Source organism: Apteryx rowi, unplaced genomic scaffold (genome assembly GCF_003343035.1).
Source record: "Apteryx rowi isolate R43461 unplaced genomic scaffold, aptRow1 scaffold_443, whole genome shotgun sequence".
NCBI classification, from domain to species: domain Eukaryota; kingdom Metazoa; phylum Chordata; class Aves; order Apterygiformes; family Apterygidae; genus Apteryx; species Apteryx rowi.
The window spans coordinates 466,477-489,749 of NW_020450698.1; the positions used below are offsets into that span (position 1 = coordinate 466,477).

General features: G+C 45.1%; 1 protein-coding gene across 1 annotated transcript in view; it reads right to left on the reverse strand.

Moving 5' to 3' along the window:
- Window positions 1-12,282: 12,282 nt before the first annotated feature.
- MYH9 (myosin heavy chain 9) overlaps window positions 12,283-23,273 on the reverse strand; it is a 73,266-nt gene continuing 62,275 nt past the window's right edge. Inside the window, exons 27-41 of the mRNA XM_026076942.1 lie at window positions 22,972-23,116; window positions 22,240-22,446; window positions 22,041-22,145; window positions 20,642-20,794; window positions 19,990-20,238; window positions 19,294-19,506; window positions 18,399-18,611; window positions 17,905-18,066; window positions 17,091-17,219; window positions 16,655-16,743; window positions 16,331-16,454; window positions 15,043-15,251; window positions 14,507-14,615; window positions 14,010-14,182; window positions 12,283-13,824 (exon numbers count right to left, since the gene is read on the reverse strand). Coding sequence (XP_025932727.1) covers window positions 13,707-13,824; window positions 14,010-14,182; window positions 14,507-14,615; window positions 15,043-15,251; window positions 16,331-16,454; window positions 16,655-16,743; window positions 17,091-17,219; window positions 17,905-18,066; window positions 18,399-18,611; window positions 19,294-19,506; window positions 19,990-20,238; window positions 20,642-20,794; window positions 22,041-22,145; window positions 22,240-22,446; window positions 22,972-23,116 — 2,398 coding nt within the window. The 3' untranslated portion in view covers window positions 12,283-13,706. The remainder of the gene's footprint in view (window positions 13,825-14,009; window positions 14,183-14,506; window positions 14,616-15,042; window positions 15,252-16,330; window positions 16,455-16,654; window positions 16,744-17,090; window positions 17,220-17,904; window positions 18,067-18,398; window positions 18,612-19,293; window positions 19,507-19,989; window positions 20,239-20,641; window positions 20,795-22,040; window positions 22,146-22,239; window positions 22,447-22,971; window positions 23,117-23,273) is intronic.

A 23,273-nucleotide genomic window follows, 5' to 3' on the forward strand; every position in this document is an offset into this window, starting at 1 on the left:
AGGGGGTGGGAGGAGGGCTGGACTGCAGCTCTTCTTGGTGCTCCTCAAACCTTGGGAACTCCAGCTGTGGCTGCTGGCAAGAAGGGGCTGCTAATCTGGCAGTCTGTAGCAATCAGAAACGCAGCCATATTTAGTCATGTTTTTCAGCCCCTTCTCCTATTCCTGCCTGCTGAACAGCCATTTGGAAGGCGAGCCGGGCTACAAATTCAAATCAAAATAAAACATTATCATCCCATGCAAAACTCAGAAGGGGATATCCACAGACCTGCAAGGCCAATGACAAAACTGTGGTGGAATCCCTGACTGAGTGACACTGAAGCTGGCCAGAGATATGAGCCATGCGGGTAGGGGCCAAGTGTCCCAGAAATCTTCTGTATGACTCAGGATTACCGCTGTTGTGCTGGTCCCACTCCCTCCAGAGGCTTGCCTCATGCTTTATTAATACCACTTATCTTCTCACAAGTTACACTCAGATGGAGTTAAGGTGGGAAGAGTAACTTGGGTTAAATATGGAATGGGAAAATTGCAATAGTTTCCCAAGTATGTGCTATAAATTCAAGCAATTTAGGGTGGAGAGGAAAGCTGGAAACAATCTGAGTATATTCTTCAGCAGTGAGAATGCACAGGTAAGCCACCTAAATAAATATAATTGCAATACCAGGCAATAACCATCTTATTCTGAAGGAGTCAATTTAGTTTTATCACCCAGACTCACTTACACTGATTTTTAAAGATACAAGAATTTTTTTTCTCCTCCTAATTTCCATTCTCTGGCCATCAGCTTGTTTGGGTGTCTCAGCTGCATGTCTCTTACCTTTATACACTTGCGTTTCCTTTCTATTTGACGTCAACGCTGTGTTTCCTCAGTTTGCAGTATTTGTTTAGAGGTTAATTACAATATCCATGTAGTGGACTTTGCCCTGAATAATATGCATGCTCTGTTTAATGCAAACTTGCACACGCACATATAAACTTAAATATACGTATGTGCACACACAAACACACAGAGATATGTAAGGGTTTAAAAAAGCCTCAGGACCTGCCTTCCTGACTCAGCACTGCTCATTTCCCCTTCCAGCACCCGGCTGCTTTTTTGTGCACCGGCTGTTCACCCCTCGCCAAGTGCTTCCCCCTGGCTGCCAGGGCCTCCACCTTCTCCAGCTGCCTAGTGCGGCAAAGGCAGAGCCTCTCCACCTGGAGAGGGATGCTTTGGCCCTCCACTGCCCCTGGGGCTCCTGCTCTTGGGAGGTTACTGGGGATTTTGCAGGCACTTCCTCAGCTTGTGCCCTCCTCCATGGCTCCCTGCTGGCCAGGAGCGATGGAAACCCAAGCCTGGATGTGTGAGCAGATGGGTGGTGTCCGTCCACTGCAGCCCTCTCGCCCCCATCCTTGCCCCTGCTCTGGAGGGACACTGGCTCTCAGAGGTTGGATCCCCCTCCCCCTGCATCTCTCATCCCTCCGTTTTCATTATTTTTCTTTCCTCCCCTTTCCTGCAGCTGGAACTTTCCCTTGGGAGCCATTAGTAGGGGAAGGTATATGAGGAGAAATGAGAGCAAGAGAGGTTCATGAGCAGACACAAATTTACCCTTTGACTGCCAAAAACTCATCAAATGCTCCAGAGCTACTGGGAGCAAGAGCCTACAAGCTGAGGGCTTGGTGCCCTGCCTCCCGCTCTTTCCAGGCATCCACTGTAATTAGAAAAGTCACAAATGCACTGTCCTTCAGCAGCCTGCTCACACTGCCAATGACTCACCTCAGTCCCCGGCAGCAAATGAGGCTGCTCATAAATATACACTCTGACCCCTGTTTTTCCCTCTGTGGAAGACATGTCATTTTAGCCCTATTTGCCTTCAGCCCACATGTGGCTTTCAGGAAATGCTGACTCACAGAGCTGAGGCTATTGAAATATAAGCTGAGACGAGTGCCATGTCTTCAAGGAGGTTCTCAGTCTGCCTTGCAGGCTGGAGCAATCCTTTCCAGGGCATTCTTGCAAGGCCTGAGGCAGCATGTTGTCAAAAAAGAGAAGGAAGAACTGCTCCATCTTTCCTTTATAAATGCTCAGATTTAATCTTTAGATAGGAGACATCTATTTTAAGATTGGAAAGGCCTTGCTGGGTCACTGAGCCCAGACCCCTGCTATCACAGACATCATGTCAGATAATCCCTTTCATAAATTGCTCAAGCTCCAGCTAAAACACTGTTAGCAATTTTCTGCTTCCTCTCCTTCTGCAGGAAGAGTGTTTCAGAATTTGTTTAATAATGTGCTCCACTTAATCTAAAGTTGTTATTTTCATTTAGTTGCTTGATTTTGAAGAAAAAAAGCTAATGTTATGAGATTCATGACAAAATGTGAGCTCAGTTATTAAGGTAATGTGAACACCATTGCCACCAAGACAGTCAGTAACAGGAAAAAAATGTAGCAGGTAAAATAGACTTCACCCATGTGCTTTAGCAATCAATCATAGACTGGTTCATCTGCAAAGGATCCCAAACTCACATAAACAACCTTCTGCTTCAACATGTACCCAGTAATCATGTTTCATCCCAGCACAGACAAATACCTACGGCACTTCCTCCATGCATCTAACCACAGCATGCACATCCAGATTATAATCAAGCTAAGTAGGCATCATAATCAACAGGTAACCTTGCCTGACTGTAATTCAGAAATAAATAGGATAACTCCACTTTGACCTGCTGTATCCTTGATAATTCATCCCCTTCTTCCAGCTTTCAACCCACAAGAAACTCTACAGCCAAATCCATTCTTCATCAGTTTGATATGATACTGAATTTTTAAATACATCCCAACCCATCAGTCACAGCTGGCATTCTCCATCCACAATTTTTACTTCTTCCTCTTGGACTGTAATTTAGCAGTAAAACCCTACCAGATCCATATGTCCCAAAACTTTGTCTGACAGCTTCTTTATAAGCCTATGTCCCATTGCAGACATGGGTTTGAGCATCCTCTAATGGCAAGTTTCATATTTTCACCGCTGGTCTTTCTCCTGTCAATATTTCTCTCATTTTTTTACAGGGGACAGGAATTCAAATTGCAGAGCAGTAATTAAAAATACATAAAATAATGAAATATTTGAAATAATTAATAATGTAATTAAAATAGGTAAACTTATTTTCTGTGAAATATTGTATTATGACTGTCTTGCTCTGGTGTTAAAGCATTTGCTGGGTGGTTTGGAGAGGAGGGGAGATGGAAAAAAAAGAAAAAAGGAAAAATTTTTAAAAAGGGAAAAAGGAGAGAAGAGATAATACAGTATTTTGTCTATTCACTCCTCAGCAAAACCAGAATGCAGTGACTTCTAAACCACATGGGACCAATCAATATCCTGCCACAATATCTGGCCCAGTTAGTGAGCAGGTCTGTGCTGTGTATAACCAGAGAAGAAGAAAGAGAACACTCAAAAGCTAAGCAGGTAAAGTAAGGCCTGAGTCAAAACATAACTTTGCTGTCTATATAATCATTGCTTGAACCTACTGCTTGCTTCATTCTCACCTGGAGACTTAAATATGATTAATTAGTCCTGGTCTATGCATAGAAGGGACCCAACTTTCAGCCACGAGAGGAGCTAGGCAGTGCCACTATCCAGTGAATGTAATGGTGTAATCATATTCAGTGAAGTATTCTGGTGGCTGAAATCAAGCCTTTATCTCCAGCCTAAAAAAGACCCTAAATGCCTTAGTTTCAGTAAAGGTAACAGACTGGTTTGCCTCTTTAAGCACCAGAAGCTCATAGCCTGCCCTGGGTAGAGGCAGGGATGCTGTAAGGGCTGGCAGTGAAGGTTGATGGAGGTGCTGCTGGGACCAGCTGGAAAGATGTCAAGGGATTTCTAACCTATGCTGTAAAAATTAAGTGCAGAAGGAGTTGTGGGCTCTTCTGGTTGGCCCCAGTGCAGGGAAAGTCCTACCAGCCTGCTTCAATTAGCAGGGAAAGCTCTGTCTTGGTGGGATGTGGCTATGTGAAGGTCAACCCAAGCTCAGAATGGGTTATGAAGAGGGCATGAGCATAGCACGTGGGGACATCAGCACTGCAAGACACCCAGTCAGGCACAGGAGACCTGGGCCCTGTACCTTGCCTCCTGCAGGAAATACCAGGAGATGTGATCAAGGTCATGTTGCTCCCTTAGCAAAATATACATATATGCTGTCCCTGCAAGAGATCTCCCGCTTCTGAAATGCACCAACCCCCTCAGGAGACACCAGCCCAGGGCTCAGCCCCACATCCCAACAAGCAGGGCCACAGCTGAGAGGTGCCACAGGCCAGGGGCAGTGCCAGTGGGTGGCATCCTCCCCAGTGCTCTCCCCTCACCTCCCACAGCCAGGCCTTGCCAAGAAGAAAGTACGGGTGTTTCCAGAGAAGGCACTTAATGCAGCTGTGTCTGCTGAAGGATATTTCCTTCCTTCATCCCAATAGTCAGGAAAGGCTTTGTTTGAATGGGGAAATCTGAGTCAGCTGCCCACAGCAGCTCTCCAACCCACACACAGTTTGTTGCTAGCTGGAAAGAAGCCGGTTTGGGGAGCCTCCTGCCAGCATTGCCCAACTGCTTCCCAAATTCAAGGCATTTCTGTTCGTATAAATATAGATTATCTTTCCTAGGAGACTAAGAAGTTCAGTTTATGCTTTCTGTTTGGTATGAATGTCTCATGACAGTTTATTTTAATAGTCTTGCAGCTTTTAAGAGTTCATGGTGTTGTTGTGAGGCAGTTTCTCCCGATGTGAGAACTATAGGTACTGTGACCCTACAGAGAGCAGGTGTTCCATAATCCAGTTTGTTGAAGTGTGGGGGGGTGGGGGGGTTGTTGAGGCTTAAAAGCAGTTCAGGTGGGGGAAGCTTTAATTGCATACAACTGCCTGTCATGGGCATTTTATGTTTGCATTCAATGAAGTGAACTGCTGCAGCGCTTCATGGCTCCATTGTTTTAAGGAGCATGTGTCTTAGCTGAGGTGCCCGGTCTGGCTGGCATCTCGGGGCAAAAACAGCCCTGCTGAAGGTCTCAGCTACAAAACGGGGCTTGATGGGAATACCTGAGGCCTCTGCTTCCTTCTGCCAATACTGAGAAATGTATTAATAATTGATGGCAAGGATGTTTTAACCTGCCTCAGGAAGATTTTTCAGGGCCTGGGGTCTGCCAGAGCCCAGACAGTACAGTTGAGCAGTGAACAGCCAGTCCATCTGCAAAAGAGACTGAGACCTTGAAATCTGGCTTTGACCTGAGAAAATATTTCCAGGTTCTCCTCATGATTATTCCAGATGCAGCTCTAGCCAGCACTGTGCCCTGTGGCAGGTACTCTGACACGGGTACACAGAGGCTTGGGCTGCTGGGAGCCTGCTGCAGGATTTGACAGGAAAAACACCTCCGGACCTCCAGCAGAAATTCACCCAAGCTGCAAGGACTGGTGGAGCCCTACGGTCCCAGTGGTCCCCAAACACTGCTACGTTATCCCACTCTCGATTCCCGACTGCCTTCAGGCCTTGGCACAAGGAGTCTGGCTGCAGCAGGACTCAGGGGAGGTGCAAGGATGGTGCCAGAAAGGCTGGAAAGGGCTGGACACCATGGTCTGAGTTGTTCCCTCCTCATTCCCAGTCAAAGCAAAACAAGGCGCCCCATCGTTGCCCAAGCCAGGCTCTCAGATGTGTCTTCTCCCTGGGTGGTAGTGTCTGATGCTGGATGCTGCTGACACCCCAATGTTTAGCACCATGCTTGCCGTGTAATCTCCCTCTGCCTGTATGCTCATCCAAGCCTCAGGTGGTTTTTCCCTAAGTGATATGACTAGGCACACTTCCCTGAAGGTAGAACTTGCCTGTGGGATCCAGCCAGCTACCTGTCTGGTTTGGGAATTCATTTCAGAGAGGGGCAGGCAGCTGGGCTTAGAGGTGAAGGCAGCTGTGGGTTGAATGCCCACCTTCCACCCTCTTCTTTCCAACAGATATTCATTTCAGCCTTTCTTTATTGCATTGATTTAGTGTTAGACGTTCTTGTTTCCCTGAGGGACATCCAGGCTTTTCTTGGCTCTTGCTGAGTCTTTGGACCTGACACATTTCCATGCACAGTCCAAGGGCTAATTATGTGCAGGGCCTGGCAGCTCTTCTGAATTTCTACCTTCTCTCTCCATTACATGCCTCTTTGCTCCGGGGTTATGAGAGAGGGGCCAAAGAGAAGCTCTGATCTAGTCTCCTTACATGTTTTTTTTCCCCTAACCTTCCCATTCAGCCACTGTCCAAAGCAAGCAAGTCAGATCTTTTCCTAAGGAGGCCTTTCCAGACTTTGTTCATTCTCAAAGTCTCCCCCTGCAGCCTGCCTGGGGCTGCACTGTGCCCTGCAAGGCAGGGGCCAGCTCTGCAGGCCACATAACCCGTGGCATTGGAGAGTCTATGCTGATTCAATGTCCTGATGTTTCTACTGGTGGCAGTGGGGACGTATGGCCAGAACCAGTCATCCCTGCAGGTATTGTAAGAGAGCAAAACAGTTCTGTCAGCTTTTCCATTCAAACAACTCTGGTTTTCCTATCTTCTACCCAGGGAGTGGTTTAGGTAAATGATCTCAAGGGTAAGTGAAGTTTACTGTTTGTGCAGACTTCCTCTCTTAAGCTGTACAGTTTTCTGCATTTTTCTCCACTGAAACGGGCCTATGATCCACGCCAGCCTTCTCTTCTTTGTATCAGTCTCACTGGCTGTAAGAGAAAGGTGAGCACTTCCCTTAGCAAAGGGAAGGGGATGTAGCACAGAAAAAAAACCTTTAGTTTGACAGCAAAGAGAACAAAACAACCACCACAGCTCCCATGAGGGCAACACCAGATACATGTCAGACTGGGAGCTTTGGCTCACAGTTATGTGTCCAAGCTGTTCCTGCCACAGGGTCCCCTTTTCCTTGTGTGGGATCCCACTGAAGTCTCTTAACTGCAGATCCTTGCCAGGGGCATAAGCATTGTCCTTGAAGTCACTTCCCAAAACTCCCCAGGCGATGGGAACTGCCAACAGAAAAACAGTGAGCTGTACTTCAAGCAAGAGCTGATCAAGAGGTCTATCTGTGCCTTACCCACAAGGGCACATCAGTGCGAGACAGCTGGGTGCATCGTGCTTCCAAAAATGATGAGCCGGCTCATTGCAAGCTGCATGGCACACAATTACATTGACAGTAGAAAGGATCAAAAGCCTGTACAGCAAATTGGGCTGTGTGTTACCTTGTTAAAACCTTTTTTGGCTGAGCCAATACCTCTGCTTCAAAGCCTGCTGCAGTTCCTAATGACAGCATTAGCACTTCTTATGAAAGCTGATAGGAGTTGCCTGACATCTGAGCTGGTCTGTCCTCCAGAGGTGAGATCCTCACGTGTGCACTGGCTGCAGAGGATGCTTCAGGAAGCAGAGAGAGGCTCTGAAAGAGCCACCTCCAACCTGGGATGAATTTGGCAGTGTAGGCATGGCACATGCAGCCCCTGTGCCTTTCTCAACCCCGTGGGCTCAATGGGGAAGTGTCAGGAAGGAAATGAAACAAGAAGCTGTTGACACACACCCGCTGGCCACAGGGCAGCTTGGAGAGGCTGCATCAATCCATCAGGCCCACAGGGCTGTACAGTTTGCCACAGTCCTCTCTAGCCCTGAGAAGAGCCCAGGTTTGGGGAAAGGGTTCCAGAGGGAAGAGGCAGCCAAAGTTGTCTCAGTGCTCTTCCAGCTGTGCCTGGGCTAGGATTTTTCCCCTGATGGAGGGGAAGTGAGTACCACATGCCTGATGATTCCTACCCAATAGCCCACCTTGCTGGGACCGCTTCCTGCTGAAGCTCAGCCAGGAGTTTGGGGGAGAAAAAGTGAAAGGCGGGCTCTGTTCTGACATGATGCTGTTTCTTTATAAGGCAACACACAGAGATCTGTTTCCCTGGATACAGCAGGAATGAAGAGCAAGAGGAAAATTTCTTCAGTTGGTTTTTTTTTTTTCATTTAGTCATCACTTCACCCCCCAAAAATGGTGTAGATTTGCTTATGGGTCCAGCTGGTCAGTGTATCTTTTGGCTGTACAGTTTGGCATTTTGCTGCTTCTAGGAAAATCTATCAGCTGAACAAAAACAATTTTCTTCACTAGTATTTTGTCTCCAATAAGACTTTTTCCTGCCATGGAGCTCCACTTCTGTCTGGCCTTACATTAGGTTTGGGATGATGAGTGATGGCTTACACCCAAAAAAGCAGTTCAAGAAAGTAATCCATTTATCCTGAGTGATATGCCCTATCATAACACTCTTTTCCATGAGGTTTCACAGACTTTACATCACAACTGGGTAAAAGTTAATTAAGGCTGTAGTGTACCCACAATATAATTCCAGATAATTTAATTTTGTGCTGCTAATTAATGAGTAATATGGAATACTGAGGCCAGGCACTCTGTCATCATCAGTTCTCCATTTTTTCTCTCGTTCTTCCTTATGACCAGGATGCTGAGCAATAGTGAAACTTTTAAGGCAGACTTCCTAGTCAGGGGCATGCATAGGTATTAAGGCACTCCAGTGTCCAGTGCTGCAGAAAGAGGGTCTTCTGCAGCCTGTACACTCTCTTAGCAGCTGTAGGTAAGCAGAGAAGGTAGCCTGCCTTAAATATCCCTTCTGCAGAAACAAGCAATTGCCTAGTCCAAAGATAACTGTACTTTTACCTAGTGGATTTTCAAGTGTCTTTCTCTGCAAATTTTTTTTAGAATTGAAAGGACCTTTGTCTGGCCACCTCATCTTGGTGAGAGAGGCTGCCTCACCGCACACAATTGGCTTGAGAATGGATTCCAGCATCTCTCCTCTCACGTACCAGACCATCATCACTTGAAACACTTCACATTTTTCTTTTCTTTTTGCTGCACTGCCACGCATCCACACTGGCTTAAAAGGGTAGCAAGGACTGGAAAGTCACAGATTTAGATCTGGAGGGTTTTTTTTTCCCCCTTTTCTTTCTGTTTTGGCTCACTGTCTTGGCACCAGAGCAGGGAAAAAAGTAAGTCCAGGCAGATGGCAAATGGTTCTCTACTAATATTGATTACTTGTCCTGGAAGAAGGAAGGTTGTGTCCAAGGACATCTGGAGGTTCAAAAGGACATGTCCCAGGCAAGGCTTGGATCCAAGGCTTTTCAGGGAATGCTACGCAGTGGGATCTTGCCAGCAGGATTGGGACAAAGCATCTCAAGAATAGTTGGAGAAGCTCTCAGAGCTGGGCTGGGCTGGGCTTCCAAGACAGAGAGACCACCGCTCTGTCCAAGCCCTCCCTCACCTGCATCTCCTCCAGACACAGAAGGGCTGTGCTGCAATTTTCCATCATAGCTTACTCCCTCCCTATTGTTTGTGCCTGTCACTGAAGCATCCTAGGCCCAGAGCCATCTAATCTGTGCCCTCCTTTTAGACAAAGGTGAGGCTCCATTAATGTAAATGTTCCAAAGAAGTGATATTTGAGACAAGGTGGGGAGGAAAGGGAAGGGGGTTAAATCCCCTTCCTACATCTGGCAGGTCATTGTTGTGTTGCATGAAACCAACCGCAGCTAGCTCTATTAGAGATTATCTTCACTCTGCCCTTGGGCAAGCTGTAGCACAAACAAGACTAACATTCAACTCCTATCTGTGCAGAAAGGATCTCCACAGCACAACTTGATGCTGCAGGTTTAGCAGTTCGCCTCCACATCCCTGAGGCTGTGACAAGGCTGACTGCTCTGCCCCCTCCACCACTCCTTTGTTCTGCCGTTAAAACAACCTGTAAGGGCCATGCTGTAACCTGTATCACTAAGATTATTTTTAGCCTGAGTTATTAATTTTAATTAATTTTAATTTTAATGATCTAGGTTACAGCATAGGCCCATAAACCACTGTGTCAGCACAACAGTCTGGTGCAGGGACAGGAATGCTTGCAACTAGCTTTACCACCAACCCTTGCATCTTCTGAAACTATACCCGTGTGTCTTCTCTTGCTCACACCCTTCCAATGCCTACTGAAGATCAAGGCTGAGGTTGGCTCATGCAGGCAATAGACAGAGCTAGAGCTTCCAAGAACAACTTTTTTGCAGGGCCCTCAGATCAGGTAACAGTTTAGCCACACTTGCTTATTACAGTATTTGTAACCACTCACCTACTCAGGCCATCCCAAACATCTCAGGAAAACCTGTGTGAGGCATTTAGCAACTTTAGAGATCTAAGGAAAGCAGCAAATCAGGAGCCAAGAGAACATACTAGTTCAAGGCTGCCCTCTGCAGGAAAGCGGAAAATTTTGTGAAAGACTCATTTCTGCCCTTCCATGTGGATTTATAAAGACGTGGAAGGTTGAAGTGCCAACGGAAAAAAGACACAAGGCTCCTTCCAGCATGCACAGGAGGACAGATCAACATCCAAGCAGTACACTGACTTTTGCACAGCAGGACAAAAACCAGCCTGAGCTTGAAGAGGTCAGCATACAGGTGTTAAGGCTGTTCTGGTCTGTATCACAAGTGTCTGGCCAGCTGGCATTATTTCAAGAAGATCCTATCTGAAGGCAATTTCAGTGTAATTTAAGGGGTACACTGTTCACAAAACTATCCTATACATTTCTGCAGAACAGGCTGGAAAGAGACAAGACAGAAGTATGTGGACCAATAGACTCCCAGATGAGAATTTCAGTAATTCAAATCCTGTTTTTAACAGCATCGGGATAAGGCATTAGTACATCAGTAAGTTACAGCCACACAGCAGAGCCTGTATTCCATACAACATGAACACAGCTCTGTCCCTTTATGCTGTTGCTTCGTGCAGCACCCTAAGAGACCCCCCCTCTTCATGAGCTGTTGTGCTTGAAAGTTTGATCAGACACATCCATTAAAGGGGTTGCTCAAAGGAAAACAAAGTGGGCTCATGACTTCCTGAGTTCTACCACATAGACCCCTGCCCTCACCCCCAGCACAACAATGCAACTTGCTTTCATATATAAGCAAATACCTCACCTCATCCTCAAAGCATTAATCCCTATTTAGGGTTCAAAAATCTGCAGCTTGTGTTACATAACATGGAAAGTAGTTCACAATCACACTGACCCCTTATATGGGAGTATACCCATTGGTGCAGCAATACACGGTCAATCTTCTTCTGCACGCCTCCCTTTCCTGCCATCTGCCTACTATTTCTTATGAGAAGACTTCTGCCCTTCCCCAGCATTTGCTTAGACAGGAACCCCATGCTTTTGTGGCTCTAGAGTCTCATGATACTCTGAGAACCAGTTTACTGAAGCTGCATCTTCATTGCTCCGTGTTTTCCAGCACTCCCTTTTGCAGCAGCGCTTGCTGGCTGTACCGTACGCCCTCTTGGTGAGCATCAGCACTTGCTTCTGAGTCACTTCCACTCACTGCAGCCCCTAGTGCAGTTGCTAACTCAGATTTTCTTATCTAGGTTTAAGTCTCAGCCAACATGGGATGAAAGGGAAGTGGTTACGATTATCAGAGCAATGTCCGTATTATGTAAGAGCAGACATAAGTCTGCAACATCACTTCTGCAGCTAATGAAGAATTTGATTTCAGGCCCACCAGTGAGCTGCAGGATCAGGTTTTCTTATCAGAGCTACAGCTGTGACACTACACAGGCAGAGGGTTTATGGACCCCAAACCTGCTCCAGCAGATGCAAGCTTCAGTACAATCATGAAGGAGGAAGTAACAGGTGCAGGAGCTGATATTATGCTCTAGTTTGCTATGCTACTTGAGCACCTAGGACAATTTATGGAAGAATACAGCCACAAGTTCCTTATTTCTAGGGAAAATGCTACAAAAGTAGATTACAAAAGGAGAAAGGGAGAAAGGAGAAAGGAAGATGATTGAAAGGAATTTTTGCTAATCCATTGATTAAAATTGACTTCTAGACATCTATCACTTCCTCTATCAACTTTTATTTCTTATCTGTGGAAGAATAGGAAGGCAAAGTGAAGAAGAGAATTTGTTTGCACAGATGTTGTAAAAGGTTTCAGACTCAGAAATACTGCCTTCAGACCAAGAACAGAGCTAGCTCAGCTCAAATTTACAGCCTTATGTTTCAAGTTAACTGCATACAAAAGAGGTGCATTATCTTCCTCTGAAGTTCCTGGTGGGTTGCTGCCAGTTGCCCCAGTAATACATTGTGGGTACTGTAACATCTGATTTCAGCTATGGAGAGTCACTCAGTGTTTGAGAGGGGCTGCAGCTCAGTTGACAGGACAGGCTGATGCTCTGACACCACCACTGCTTCCTTTAGAAGCTGCACACATGGTCTTCACTGCACCTACAGAAGGAGGGAACAGCGACACAAGCATGCGGACTGCAGCACATGGATAATTTTTATTGGTAACATCAGTGGAGCACCAGTAAACCATTACTGACTGTAGTGGTGACACACAGCTGAGGCACATGCTAAGGCACTTTTATTATATAAAAAAAAATTTTAATTTTTTGTGACAGCAATTGGGACATGAGGCTCCTGCATTTAGAGCGCTTCAGGCATACAGTATGATGCTTCATATTTAATTATTTTTACTTTGCTCATAAGTAGGTCTAAATGCAGCATATACAACATGGTTAAGAATAAAGGTAAATCCAGCAACCAGTGTACAGTGTAGAAAAGTAAAGACTATCTCTATATAACCATGGTCCCAATAGAAAGGCAGTGATAAAGACCTTTATTTTTTTTCTTAATTACTTATTATGAGATACAAAGGCCTTACATATATCTGTGCAGATTAAAGGGTTTTTAATATACTCTTAGTCAATGGTGCAGAATAACTAATCCCAACCCCTGGTTACAGAGCAGGTGCAAGAGGCTTGAACATGTCAATAAAAGAGGGATTTTCCCCCCCCCCCCTTATCCCCACCCTCTGCCCATTACTCTATAAAATTCCCCTAGATTCTGCCTATTACCATTAAATATATTTGGTCCCCCAGAGATTCTCAGACAAGCACAAGGACATTCTTCTGCTTCCCCTGCCTGTCACTAACTACTGGTCCACACTACCTTAGACAAAACCGCTCAGAGGCAGAGACAATAACAGGACATCATTGCACTTCAGAGATCTGTCCAGATAATAAAAATGAGGCGAAGAGAAAAAAAAAAGAGAAAAGAAAAAGACAACTTTGGCAAGTCCTCCAGGTGGCCGATCCTGAGAGAAGCTTCCCTCCTCACCTCTCCCTGGAAACATGTGAAAGAAGAAAAGGTGAATTGCCATGGCCAAAGCACACCGTTATTCCTGAAACTGCTCCCAAACCTTGTGGGTGGGCAGATTAAAAGAGGCAGAAGTCTGAGGTCACTGAACATGATTGCCAAAAGCAAACAAAGAGGGAAGGGAAAGAATACAGGAAGGTGCTTCCCTGTGGCTAGGATCTGAAGACAAAAAGTAGATTTACAGCAAAAATAATCTTTCCCTAACCCCCACTCCCTCCAAACTGTGTAAGGATTCACCAGCAGACATGGCACAGACAGTTCTACAGGCCTTCGTAGTTGCCAAACTCTGCTGGTCAGATTTCAGAGCCCCGACTCTTTGGCATTAAATACAAAGAGGATTAGGAAACTGGAAAGAGGGGGAGGCTAGGAACACAGATGCCCGATGGCTCTAGATACACAGAGCTGGGTTTGCTGTGCAGATTCCCAGCCAATTTAGGAGGAGAGGGTTTGCAGAAAGTCCAATGGAAGAGGGGAAGGTGGATGGGTCACTCCGTCACATGTAACCTGGGTCAAATGGGAGGACTTATTCAGTAGCTTTGGCATCACCAGCATCTGCCTTGCCATCCACTTCCTCATCGGAGCACTCGCCTGCACCCTTCCTGCCAATCCGTCGTGGCACGACAAATGGCAGGTCCCCACGCCTAGGGAAGGAAGGACAGTATGTCAGTAACCCAAGATTTCACTGACCACCAGACAAGGCAGGCTTTGGAGAAAGGTAAGGAAGTGCCCGGTCACACTCCTTGCTGTGAGCAAGTGCCACTGTGGGCAATTACAGCAAGACTATGCTGGACTGGCTGCCAAGGTATCACATAAAACTCAGCCTTACCTGAGTTTGCTCTTGAGGGAGCTGACCTCTCTATTCATCGCATCAGCAGTTTCAGTGGCATCCTCCAGTTCACGCTGGAGCTTCCTACGGGATGCATTGGCTCGCTGGGCCTCTTCTTCAGCTTCCTCAAGCTGCCGTTTCAGCTGCTTCAAGCGCATGTTTGCCTTGTCCGCCTGAGTGTTTAAGGGAAAGAAGGTCAGCTTCTCCCAGAGTTACAGCACTGCTGCAGCTACAGCAGCAAGAAGCAGAGTTTCTGAATAACCCCCCCCTCTTCCCTTCCTGAGGGCAGCTGCCTATGACTAGACAGCTCCAAGCTTTTCCTTAAAAGCATCACATTTGCATCTGTATCATCTTGTAATTATCACAGTGAGGGAGAAAGGAGAGAAATTCATAGGAAGGTTAATGCTAGAGCCTTCTAAATGCAAATGATACTTTGTTCACAGAAGGGAAATCCTCCCACCAGAAGACTCACTGATCCTGTGGGTAACTATACGCACCTGATCTTTGTATTGCTCAGCATTACGCCTCTCATCATCCACCTGCAGCAATATATCTTTCAGCTTCTTCTCGGCACGGCGCACCTGCTTGCTGGCAGCCTGGCGCTCCCTACACAGAAATACAGTGACGGCTAAGACAAGAGATTATCTCCTGTTGTCCCTAACAACAAGACCTGAAACAGGCAAGTTAGAAACAAAGAAGATGCCACTAGTCATAATAACTCAGAGCAAAGGGGATGGGAGAAAAGATTTTCCAGAAACGACCAAAAAGACAAAGTCACACAGAGCATGACTCTTGAAGCTACTGAGGGACAGCAACACTCCATCACAGCTGCGGCTTTTGGAATGGTGAAGTTTGGAGGAAGTTAGCAGTCTGTACGATGAAAATGAGGAAAGTTTGTGAAGATCTTACTTCTCTATACTCCCCAGTACCTAGGATAAAACCCTCACTCATATAAATCAGAATCTGTTCAGAACTTAACATCCCAGAGCGGGTAGAGGCTTGTAATGCAACAATAGTTTCTGATGGGACGTACTTTGTCTCCATGTCCAACTGCTCTTCCAGCTGCACTATCTTTGCCTCCAAGGCTGTGATGGCAGCCTTGTACTTGGACTTCACTGCACTCTCCATCTCCTGCAGCTTAAGTTTGAGCTCCTTGTTCTGGCGCTCCATCTGCTGGCGAGCATTCTCATTCTTCTGTGCATTGCTGCGCTCAGCATTCAGGTCAGCGTTCATCTGATCAATCTGGGGAGAGAAGAAGTACTCAGCATACTGAGAGTTCCAGCCTGAAAGGCTGATATTTCTCAGGCACCTGCTGACATGCAAAAGAAAAAATACCCACAGGGTGAGCTGAATGCCTGGAATATTCAGATGCAGAAAGTATCCCTCTGTAGACAGAGATATAGACCATCTCTCACAAATGTCTCAGTTTACCCAGCTTTTCAAAGTAATTCTTTGAACAACAGGTTTATCAAGCTACTCTTATGGTGGGATTTGCCACCACATACAACCTCCTCTGGAATGAAAGCCATAGTTTGGCACTTAACGCAGTAATTATCAGTCTTAGTGGATTGCATCCATACTGAAACCAGTGGATTCAATACCTATGCTTTACTAATTTATCACGTATCTGCTGTTTGTCTACTTCCACTACACAGAAGCAGCCTAAAAATACTGACTTTCAAAGGTGAAAGAGCAAGACTCAATCCACTTCTAAGCCATGGCTGTGGCTGATAGTTAATCAAGTAGAGGACTATGCTTTGGCCTACTGGAGTCAACAAACCACTTGGAAAGCCATCAGCCTGGAGCCTTGGCTTTTGAGAACTAAGAAAACAGTGTGCTTGACTCTCAAAGTCAGGCAGATAAAATATACCAAAGAACAGTCAGATTAAGATCATGGTTTCTATAGCAGCCTAACAAACTCCATATGGAATTTAGTTTGTTTGAAGAAGCATAAAACTGACAGAAAGTCACTTTCCATACACATTGTGGCACTGTTCAGTTTGCCAAATTGGAAAAGCATGCTACAGATCATATTTTGCGTAACCCCTTAGTGCAGGAAAAGAGACACCAGGAATTTCTGATAAACCTGGGAGACTGTTCCAGCTATCTTGTCTCATGCAAATGATTTTCTATTCCAGGATCAAAATCAGTGAGCTATGAGCACTGGCTGCCCTCTCCGTTTTCTCTATTGCAGTGTTCAGGTGCTTCATCTTGCTCATGTCTATGCAATATACTGCAGAGGGCCTCTACTGTACACAAACCAGACCACAGTTTGTCGGTTTACACAAATTTGAGAACCTCTACCCAGCCTGAACAGGTACCTGAAGATTTGCCTTCTTGAGCCGGTCACTGATTATCTCTGCATTGCCTTGCTCCTCCTCTAACTCCTCCTCCAGCTGAGCTATCCGGGCCTCTAGGCGTCTCTTCTCCTCCATGGCCAGTGCTCTATAGGACACAAGCATTAAAGTAGTGTTGGTGGCATTAGTGCCTTGGGGAAAACTTGCCATTTATAATTTTACAAAATGAGCTCGATCTTTCAAAAGAACAGAGGTACAGCACATACTGCAGTCTATATAAAAATAACAGTCTACAAAGTATTTTCTCAGACCAGCTCCTCCACCCTTGAGCAGGGGAGCATTACTCACCCTTTACCACTGTTGTTGGCAATCTCATCAGCCAACTCGTCCCTTTCTTGCTGGGCCTGGCGCTTGGCACGCTCAGCAGCTGCAAGTTCCTGGAATGAAAATGAGACTGTCAGTGATGTAATGGGAGAGTACCAATTAATGCAGAATAGGAAAAGCAGATATTGTAATGGGTGGAATGGTCTCTAGCTAGATTCAGACTTAACGATAAGACATAGCCTGTTTTCCCCCTACCCCATAGCTTCCTTTGTTTTGCCTCACTCCTGTCACAGCTGTCAAGAAAGGGCCAAATTCTGCTGCTGGAAATGGACCTTGTATTTAAGCAAAGAAAAAAGAAAAAAAGAAAAAAGGGAAATAACCACTCAAGCTTAGACTGATACACTTAGTTCTTGGCCAAAGAAAATGAACAAACCCTTGACCTGCACGCATACTCCATTACCTCCTGCAGTTGGATCATCTCTGCCTCCATGCTCTTCAACTTCTTCTCATTTTCTTTAGCCTGTGCCAAGATCTCTTCTCTGGAAGTACGTGTGTCTTCCAGTTCCCTCATGTAATCCTTCATTTGTGCCTGAAAAGGGAGAATAAAAAAGGATCAGTTTCAGAGCATCCACATGAACAGAGCTGTTTACCTTACAGGAAACATGGAGGAAAAATGGAAACAAGGACTTCATTAATTTTTAGCTAATCTTTTTTTAGCTAATCTTTTTACAGATTGCTGTAAATAATCCTTTTTCCATTTCAAAAGTAACAGGAAAAGCAGTAATGGGAGCAAATAGGGCTGCTTAAATTGCAGGAAAAAAAAAAGCCTCATCAGACACTATGGAAAAAAGCTTTCTAGTGAAGCACTGGAATGGATTGCCTAGGGAGGATTTGGAGTCTTCCCTAAGAACAGATCAAATAAATGCCTGCAGGAATTAAAGACATAGCAGAACTGTCTGGGGGCATGAGAAGGTTTAAATGATCTTTTCAAGTCCCTCTAGCTTTGCAGCTCCATAATTCTTTGCAAAAGGACTGACACAAGGCAAGGACTAGAGTGGACTCTCTCTACAGCTTGTCTCCCAAGGAATCAAACAGGCAGAGCAAGGGTTAGAACGACATTTGAAATGCCAATAATTCTTTCTGGTTAAATTGCCACAAGGCTCTACTGCTCCTGTGACACTGATGCATGGTTCCCATGAGGTGAAATCTTGCATCTCATTATTTCCCTAGGTAAATGCTTTACACAGGCAGCTAAAGCAGTTACAGCTCCTCACCTGCAGTCTGCGGAGCTGTTTGATGGCTTCTTCACGATTCTTGTTAGCAGTCTCTATGTGGCTTTCCAAATCCTTCAGGTCCATCTCTAGCTTCTTCCTGGCAGCCACAGCAATGGAACGCTGCTTTCTTTCATCTTCCAATTCCACCTCCATCTCCCGCACCTGTATGGAGAAATAAAGGTATCTGTGCATCAGCTCCTTGATTTCCCATCAGCCAGTTTTCACACCCTCCTAAGTGCAAGCATCTGACTTGTTTTCACTTCTCCTGGTGGGGTGGATGGAGCTAACATTCCTTACTGATAAAGCCACGAGGGTTCCTTTGATAGAAAAATTCTGTTCAGGGACTCAGCATACAAGGGAATGTGTCTTGCAGAGCCTTGCAACACTGCCTGGAGAGTTACTATTAACAAGGGTCTGTGGATGGGCCCTGTCTATCTAACCATCTTCGGACACAAGCGCTGTTATGTGCAGAAAACTTTCAGGATTTATCTTACTTGTCTAATCAGCTGTTTCTTCTTCTCTTCATTCTGTTCATCACGCCCCTGGAGATCTCGGTCAAACTGTGCCTTCATGGCCTGTTGGTTCACTTCTAGCCGCAGTTTGGCATCCTCTGTGGCCTGCAGTTCATCCTCCAGCTCTTCCAGCTGTGTCTTCATCTCTTCCACCTGCTGCTCCAGGGCTCGCTTAGCCTTCTCCAGCTCATGGACCTACAGCACATCACTACACATTAGGTTTCCTCAAAGAATGCAGGCAATTTCAGCTATCCTAACAGCAAAGAAGTCTGAGAACAGCCACTCACGTAAGACAGGATACAAGGACACTATATCTAGTCCTTATATTAGTGTAGAGATAACCCTCAAAGCCAACTGCTTACATACTTCTGAGCTGTCAGTGTGAATCCTGCTTACCTTTTAGCTCTGGTCATGTACGTGTGGCAAGGGGAGAAGAGGGAAGAAAGCATTTATTAGCCCAACCCTGACCTACAGGAGACTTACCAGAGCTGGATACCTCTGGTTCTGACAGAAGGCATAAAAAATTTTTTTATCCTTCAAATTTTTTCTTTTGTCTCCTGCTTATCACAATCTTTTGTGTCTTGAAATACTTGGGTTACTGTTTCCCATTGTCTAGCTACTCCTTGGTATTTTACACACAAGACTTACATCATACCCTTTCCTCCTCCGCAATTATACTAGGTAAGTTCTATTTCAACCCATCTTTCCTGCCTACTGCTGTAACAGAAACATTACAACACTCCTAAACCCAAAATGTTTTCAGTTTTCCCCACTACATTCCTCTGTGTGTTCACACTAGTACAGGCTTTTTGCAGTATTTTGCTAACAGTATCACCTGCGTGACATTTCCTGCCCCAATTTTTAACTTCATACTTACACTTTTCCCAACATCATCCTTTGAACTCATCAGGTCTTCCATCTCTGTGCGGAACTGCTTATTGACTCGTTCCAGCTCAGCTTTCTCCTCTATGGCTTCTTCCAGGGCTCTGGCCAAGGAAAGGGCCTTAGTCTCCTTCTCACGGGCTTCTGCCTCAGCACGGTCCCGTTCTTCTGCGTACTTGGCAGAGATGCTTTTCTCCTCTGCCAACAGCTACAAGAGTATAGCATCAGCATTCTGAGAAATTCCTAACAAGCTCCTGACAAGCTAAACATGCATTTTTTATGTTAGTGCCTTCTTAGTAGCATTCTGCCTTGGGTAGAAGGAACTAAGAAAATGCAGCTTCAAAGATTGAAGCATGCCACCTGACCTTTAACATCAGAACTGACCCTGGATGAACAAACCTCTAGTTCACTAGGCCTCCAAACTATCATTTCCAGCTCTGATCTGTAAGCAACACTTTGAATTCAATCTTGTTGATATAAATGTTAGCCCCTTGGGAAAAGAACAGCACAAAACTTCATAGGCATGGAACAGAATGAGTTTACCTAAATGGCAACTTATTTCTCTGCCTTATATGCTATGCCTCCATTCAGAAAGAAATATGAATTCTCCATGCTTCAATGTCTAGATATTCTTATAGGCAGACCTGGCACAGAAGATGCAGCTACTTAACTCCCTGTGACTAAGCTATACCTGATCAAACTTCTTCTGCTTCTTCTCCAGATTGGAAACTGTCTGCCGCTGATGATCCAGGTCCACAGTGATGTCATCCAGCTCTTGCTGCAGGCGGGTCTTTGTTTTTTCCAGCTTGTCATATGCAGCTGCCTTCTCCTCATAACGCTGGGTCATGCTCTCCAAGTCCTTCTGCAGCTTCTTCCTGGCTTCCTCTGCTAACTCAAGGCAGCCCAGACCATCATCCATTTTCTTCTTTGTATCTATTGCCTAAAGGACAGACATCACAGGTGAAGCCAAGCCACACATAACACTCAACATGGCTTAGTGGCACCAGAGGAGTTGAGGAAGTAAGTCTGCTCAGTTCTGTGGTAATTACTTCAGTCAGACTTAGAAACAGTGGGATAAATACAATACCATTATTTTGGAATAACGCTATATCTATGAATTCCCACAGGAGTTCTTAGATAGAAATTTAAAAGTAGTATGTGTTCTGATTATCAGGGACCTGATCATTTTCTCTCACTCAGGTCAGCAGGATCAGCCTTTCCCAGGAAAGGTTCTGTTTCTAGAAGTCAGTTCTGCATTTAGTTTTTACTTCCTTCAAGCCACACTTACACTTAACACTTCCTCTCCTCTCAAGGGTTTGATTTGTGGGATACAGATTCTGTACCTGTTGCTGAAGAATAGAGATCTGTTTCTCCAGGTTTCTCTTTGCCTCTTCCTCTTCTTCCAGCTGCTCTTTGAAACTGTTCTTCTCATCCTCCATCTGCTTCAGTTTAGTGCTGAGGCTCAGTTTTTGGCGAGTCTCCTCCTGCAGCAGCTCCTATAAAGCAAGCACCCCAGTGGAACTCAACACCTTTCCTTCAGATTAAAGACTAAAAATCCTCACCCATTCCCTCCAGGATGAGCACTTTTGAAGTTGAGTTTAACTGCAACTTATTTCACAGATAAGCCAATTGAAGACAGAATTTAAATAATTGTCTTCCAGCAAGTCAGTACACAAACAGAATATCCAGAAGGATCCTATTATCTGTTACACTCTGATAATTAAAGCATGCTTCTTCGCTACACAAGTACTATCTCCTGCTTTCCTGTACAGCCACTGCACAGTTCTTTCTGGAGTCCTCTCTGAGTAGCACACAAAGCATTAAAACTTTTCCCAATGGTAGCATGACTGTACTCTGCCATGTGACTTTCTCATATTCAAGTATCAAAGAAACAGACAACAGGCTGAAGTGATTTAGCACAGTTAATAACAACTGTTGCTCTTCTTAGCAATTCTTCTAGAAATCTTAGCGAAATTCTAAGACACTGGTCATTCACCAGCTTAGGGCAGCAACAATATTTATTAACTTATGCTGCCAGTACTTGCACTGAATGACCTATAGAGATTGATAAGTCCAGTCTTCAAACCAATGCATAATTTCTGTATTGTGCACCATCTTTGAGTCTGCTCTTTGAAAAACAGACTGAGCAGGCAGAACATCAATGGCAGTTCAAGGTTACTTTGTATCTGAGGTTTGCCCCCCTCCCCCAGTGTTCTGCTTGGTACTCAGTGCTTTGCCAAAACACTCAATTCCAGTAACAGTAAATGGTTCTTTCATCCTGATGTATAAGACTAAGCATGATTTTTCCCCAGGGGGGGAAGTCAGATTATTTGAATCTACCACTTTCCCATTACACGTTGTCAGATAAATTTCTGAAGTTAAATAGAAAATTTTATTCGAAATGACAAAAAACCTTGTTGTACATTGACTATGAAGATCTCAAACAAGAACCTAGCACTGCAGTTCACTTGTAGCATTAAATAGACTTAGAAGTCCTCCTCCACTGCTTTTCTACTTGAGAGCTAAGACAGGGAAAATTCCATGGGATCCACATACTGAGGAAGCAGAAGGAAGATACTCAATACCATGCAGTATAGCACCTTAGCAAAATAGCCAGACCCAATCCTTTGAAGTGCTTTATAACCAGTATTTAACAGTGTCCACAGTGCTTTCTCACTTTAAACATTTGTAAGAGACACTGGATGCAACACACAAGGATGCCTCAGCTTCCAAAGCTCTCACCTGTGCATCCTGAAGTTGTGACTCCAGAGCAGAGAAGTCCTTTGCTAATTTGATTGATTTGCTGTCCGACTGGTTCAGAAGGCCTGTGACATTGTCCAACTCAACCTGAAGGAGAGATCAGAGTACATCAGTTATTAACAACTTTCTCTCCTCTCCAGCCCGTCGGAAACAGAAGCTAAGGAATACACATGACACTCACCTGCAGTTTGTTGACCCTTTCAGCCAGTTCTGTCTTCACTCTTTCACCTTCTGTAAATTTCACCTGCAGTTCTTGGAGCTGGGCATCTACTTTTTTCCGCTTGTGCTCAGCATCCCCTTTGCCCTGCAGCAGCACCTTCACCTCATTGGACAGCTCTGCCCTCTCACTTTCCAGAGCTTGTTTTGCTTTTTCAAGATTTGCTTTCACCTGGAGGGGGGGGAAAAACAGATGCAGATTTTAGATATGGCAGGATGCTTCTACTAAGTGCATGTTTTTATTCCAACAAGCAAGCTAATGGTGTCCGTTTCACAGCTAAGTCTCAGACAGCTTACTCAGAAAAACTGACTTGAACAGCCAGTCACTGACAAGCAGAAGACAATTTAACAATTGGGGAAGACAATAATACTAGACAGTCTTGCACCATCAGATTTCCAAATTAAAGGTTGCACAGGTCAACAAGCGCTAGCAGTTGAAAGAACTAGACAGCATCATGGCTATGTAATATAAGATGCCTGATGGAAAAAATAATGAATGCAAATATTAAAAGCAACTGCATATATGATTCACAGTACAAGATGATCTACCAAGGGAGGAAGAAAACATGCATCAGAAGCCTGATGTAGGGAGCACTTCATATTCTTCTACAGCTTTAAGCCCTGGCCACTGCCCTAGAGCAACTATCACTCCAGAAAGATTGCCTGATTTGGCCTTATGCTTCCTGCTCCAACATACCCGTTTGGTTTGTTCCAACTGCTCTGCCAGCTCTTCAATAGCTTGTGAATGTTTCTGCCTCATCTCTTGGATTTGAGCCTCATGAGTCTTTGCCTCATCCTCAAGGGTCTTCTTCAAAACTGTTACTTCTTGCTCTCGCTTTGACCTGTAAAATTCACAGCTTCTATACAGATGCCAAGGACAGAATCAGACAGGCATATCCACTAGCAGTATCACTGATGCAGAAGAATGACGAGGTCTGGTTAGCACTACAATCTATAAAGACACTTTTCAAAATTAGAACTTAGCTTCGCACCCTTCTG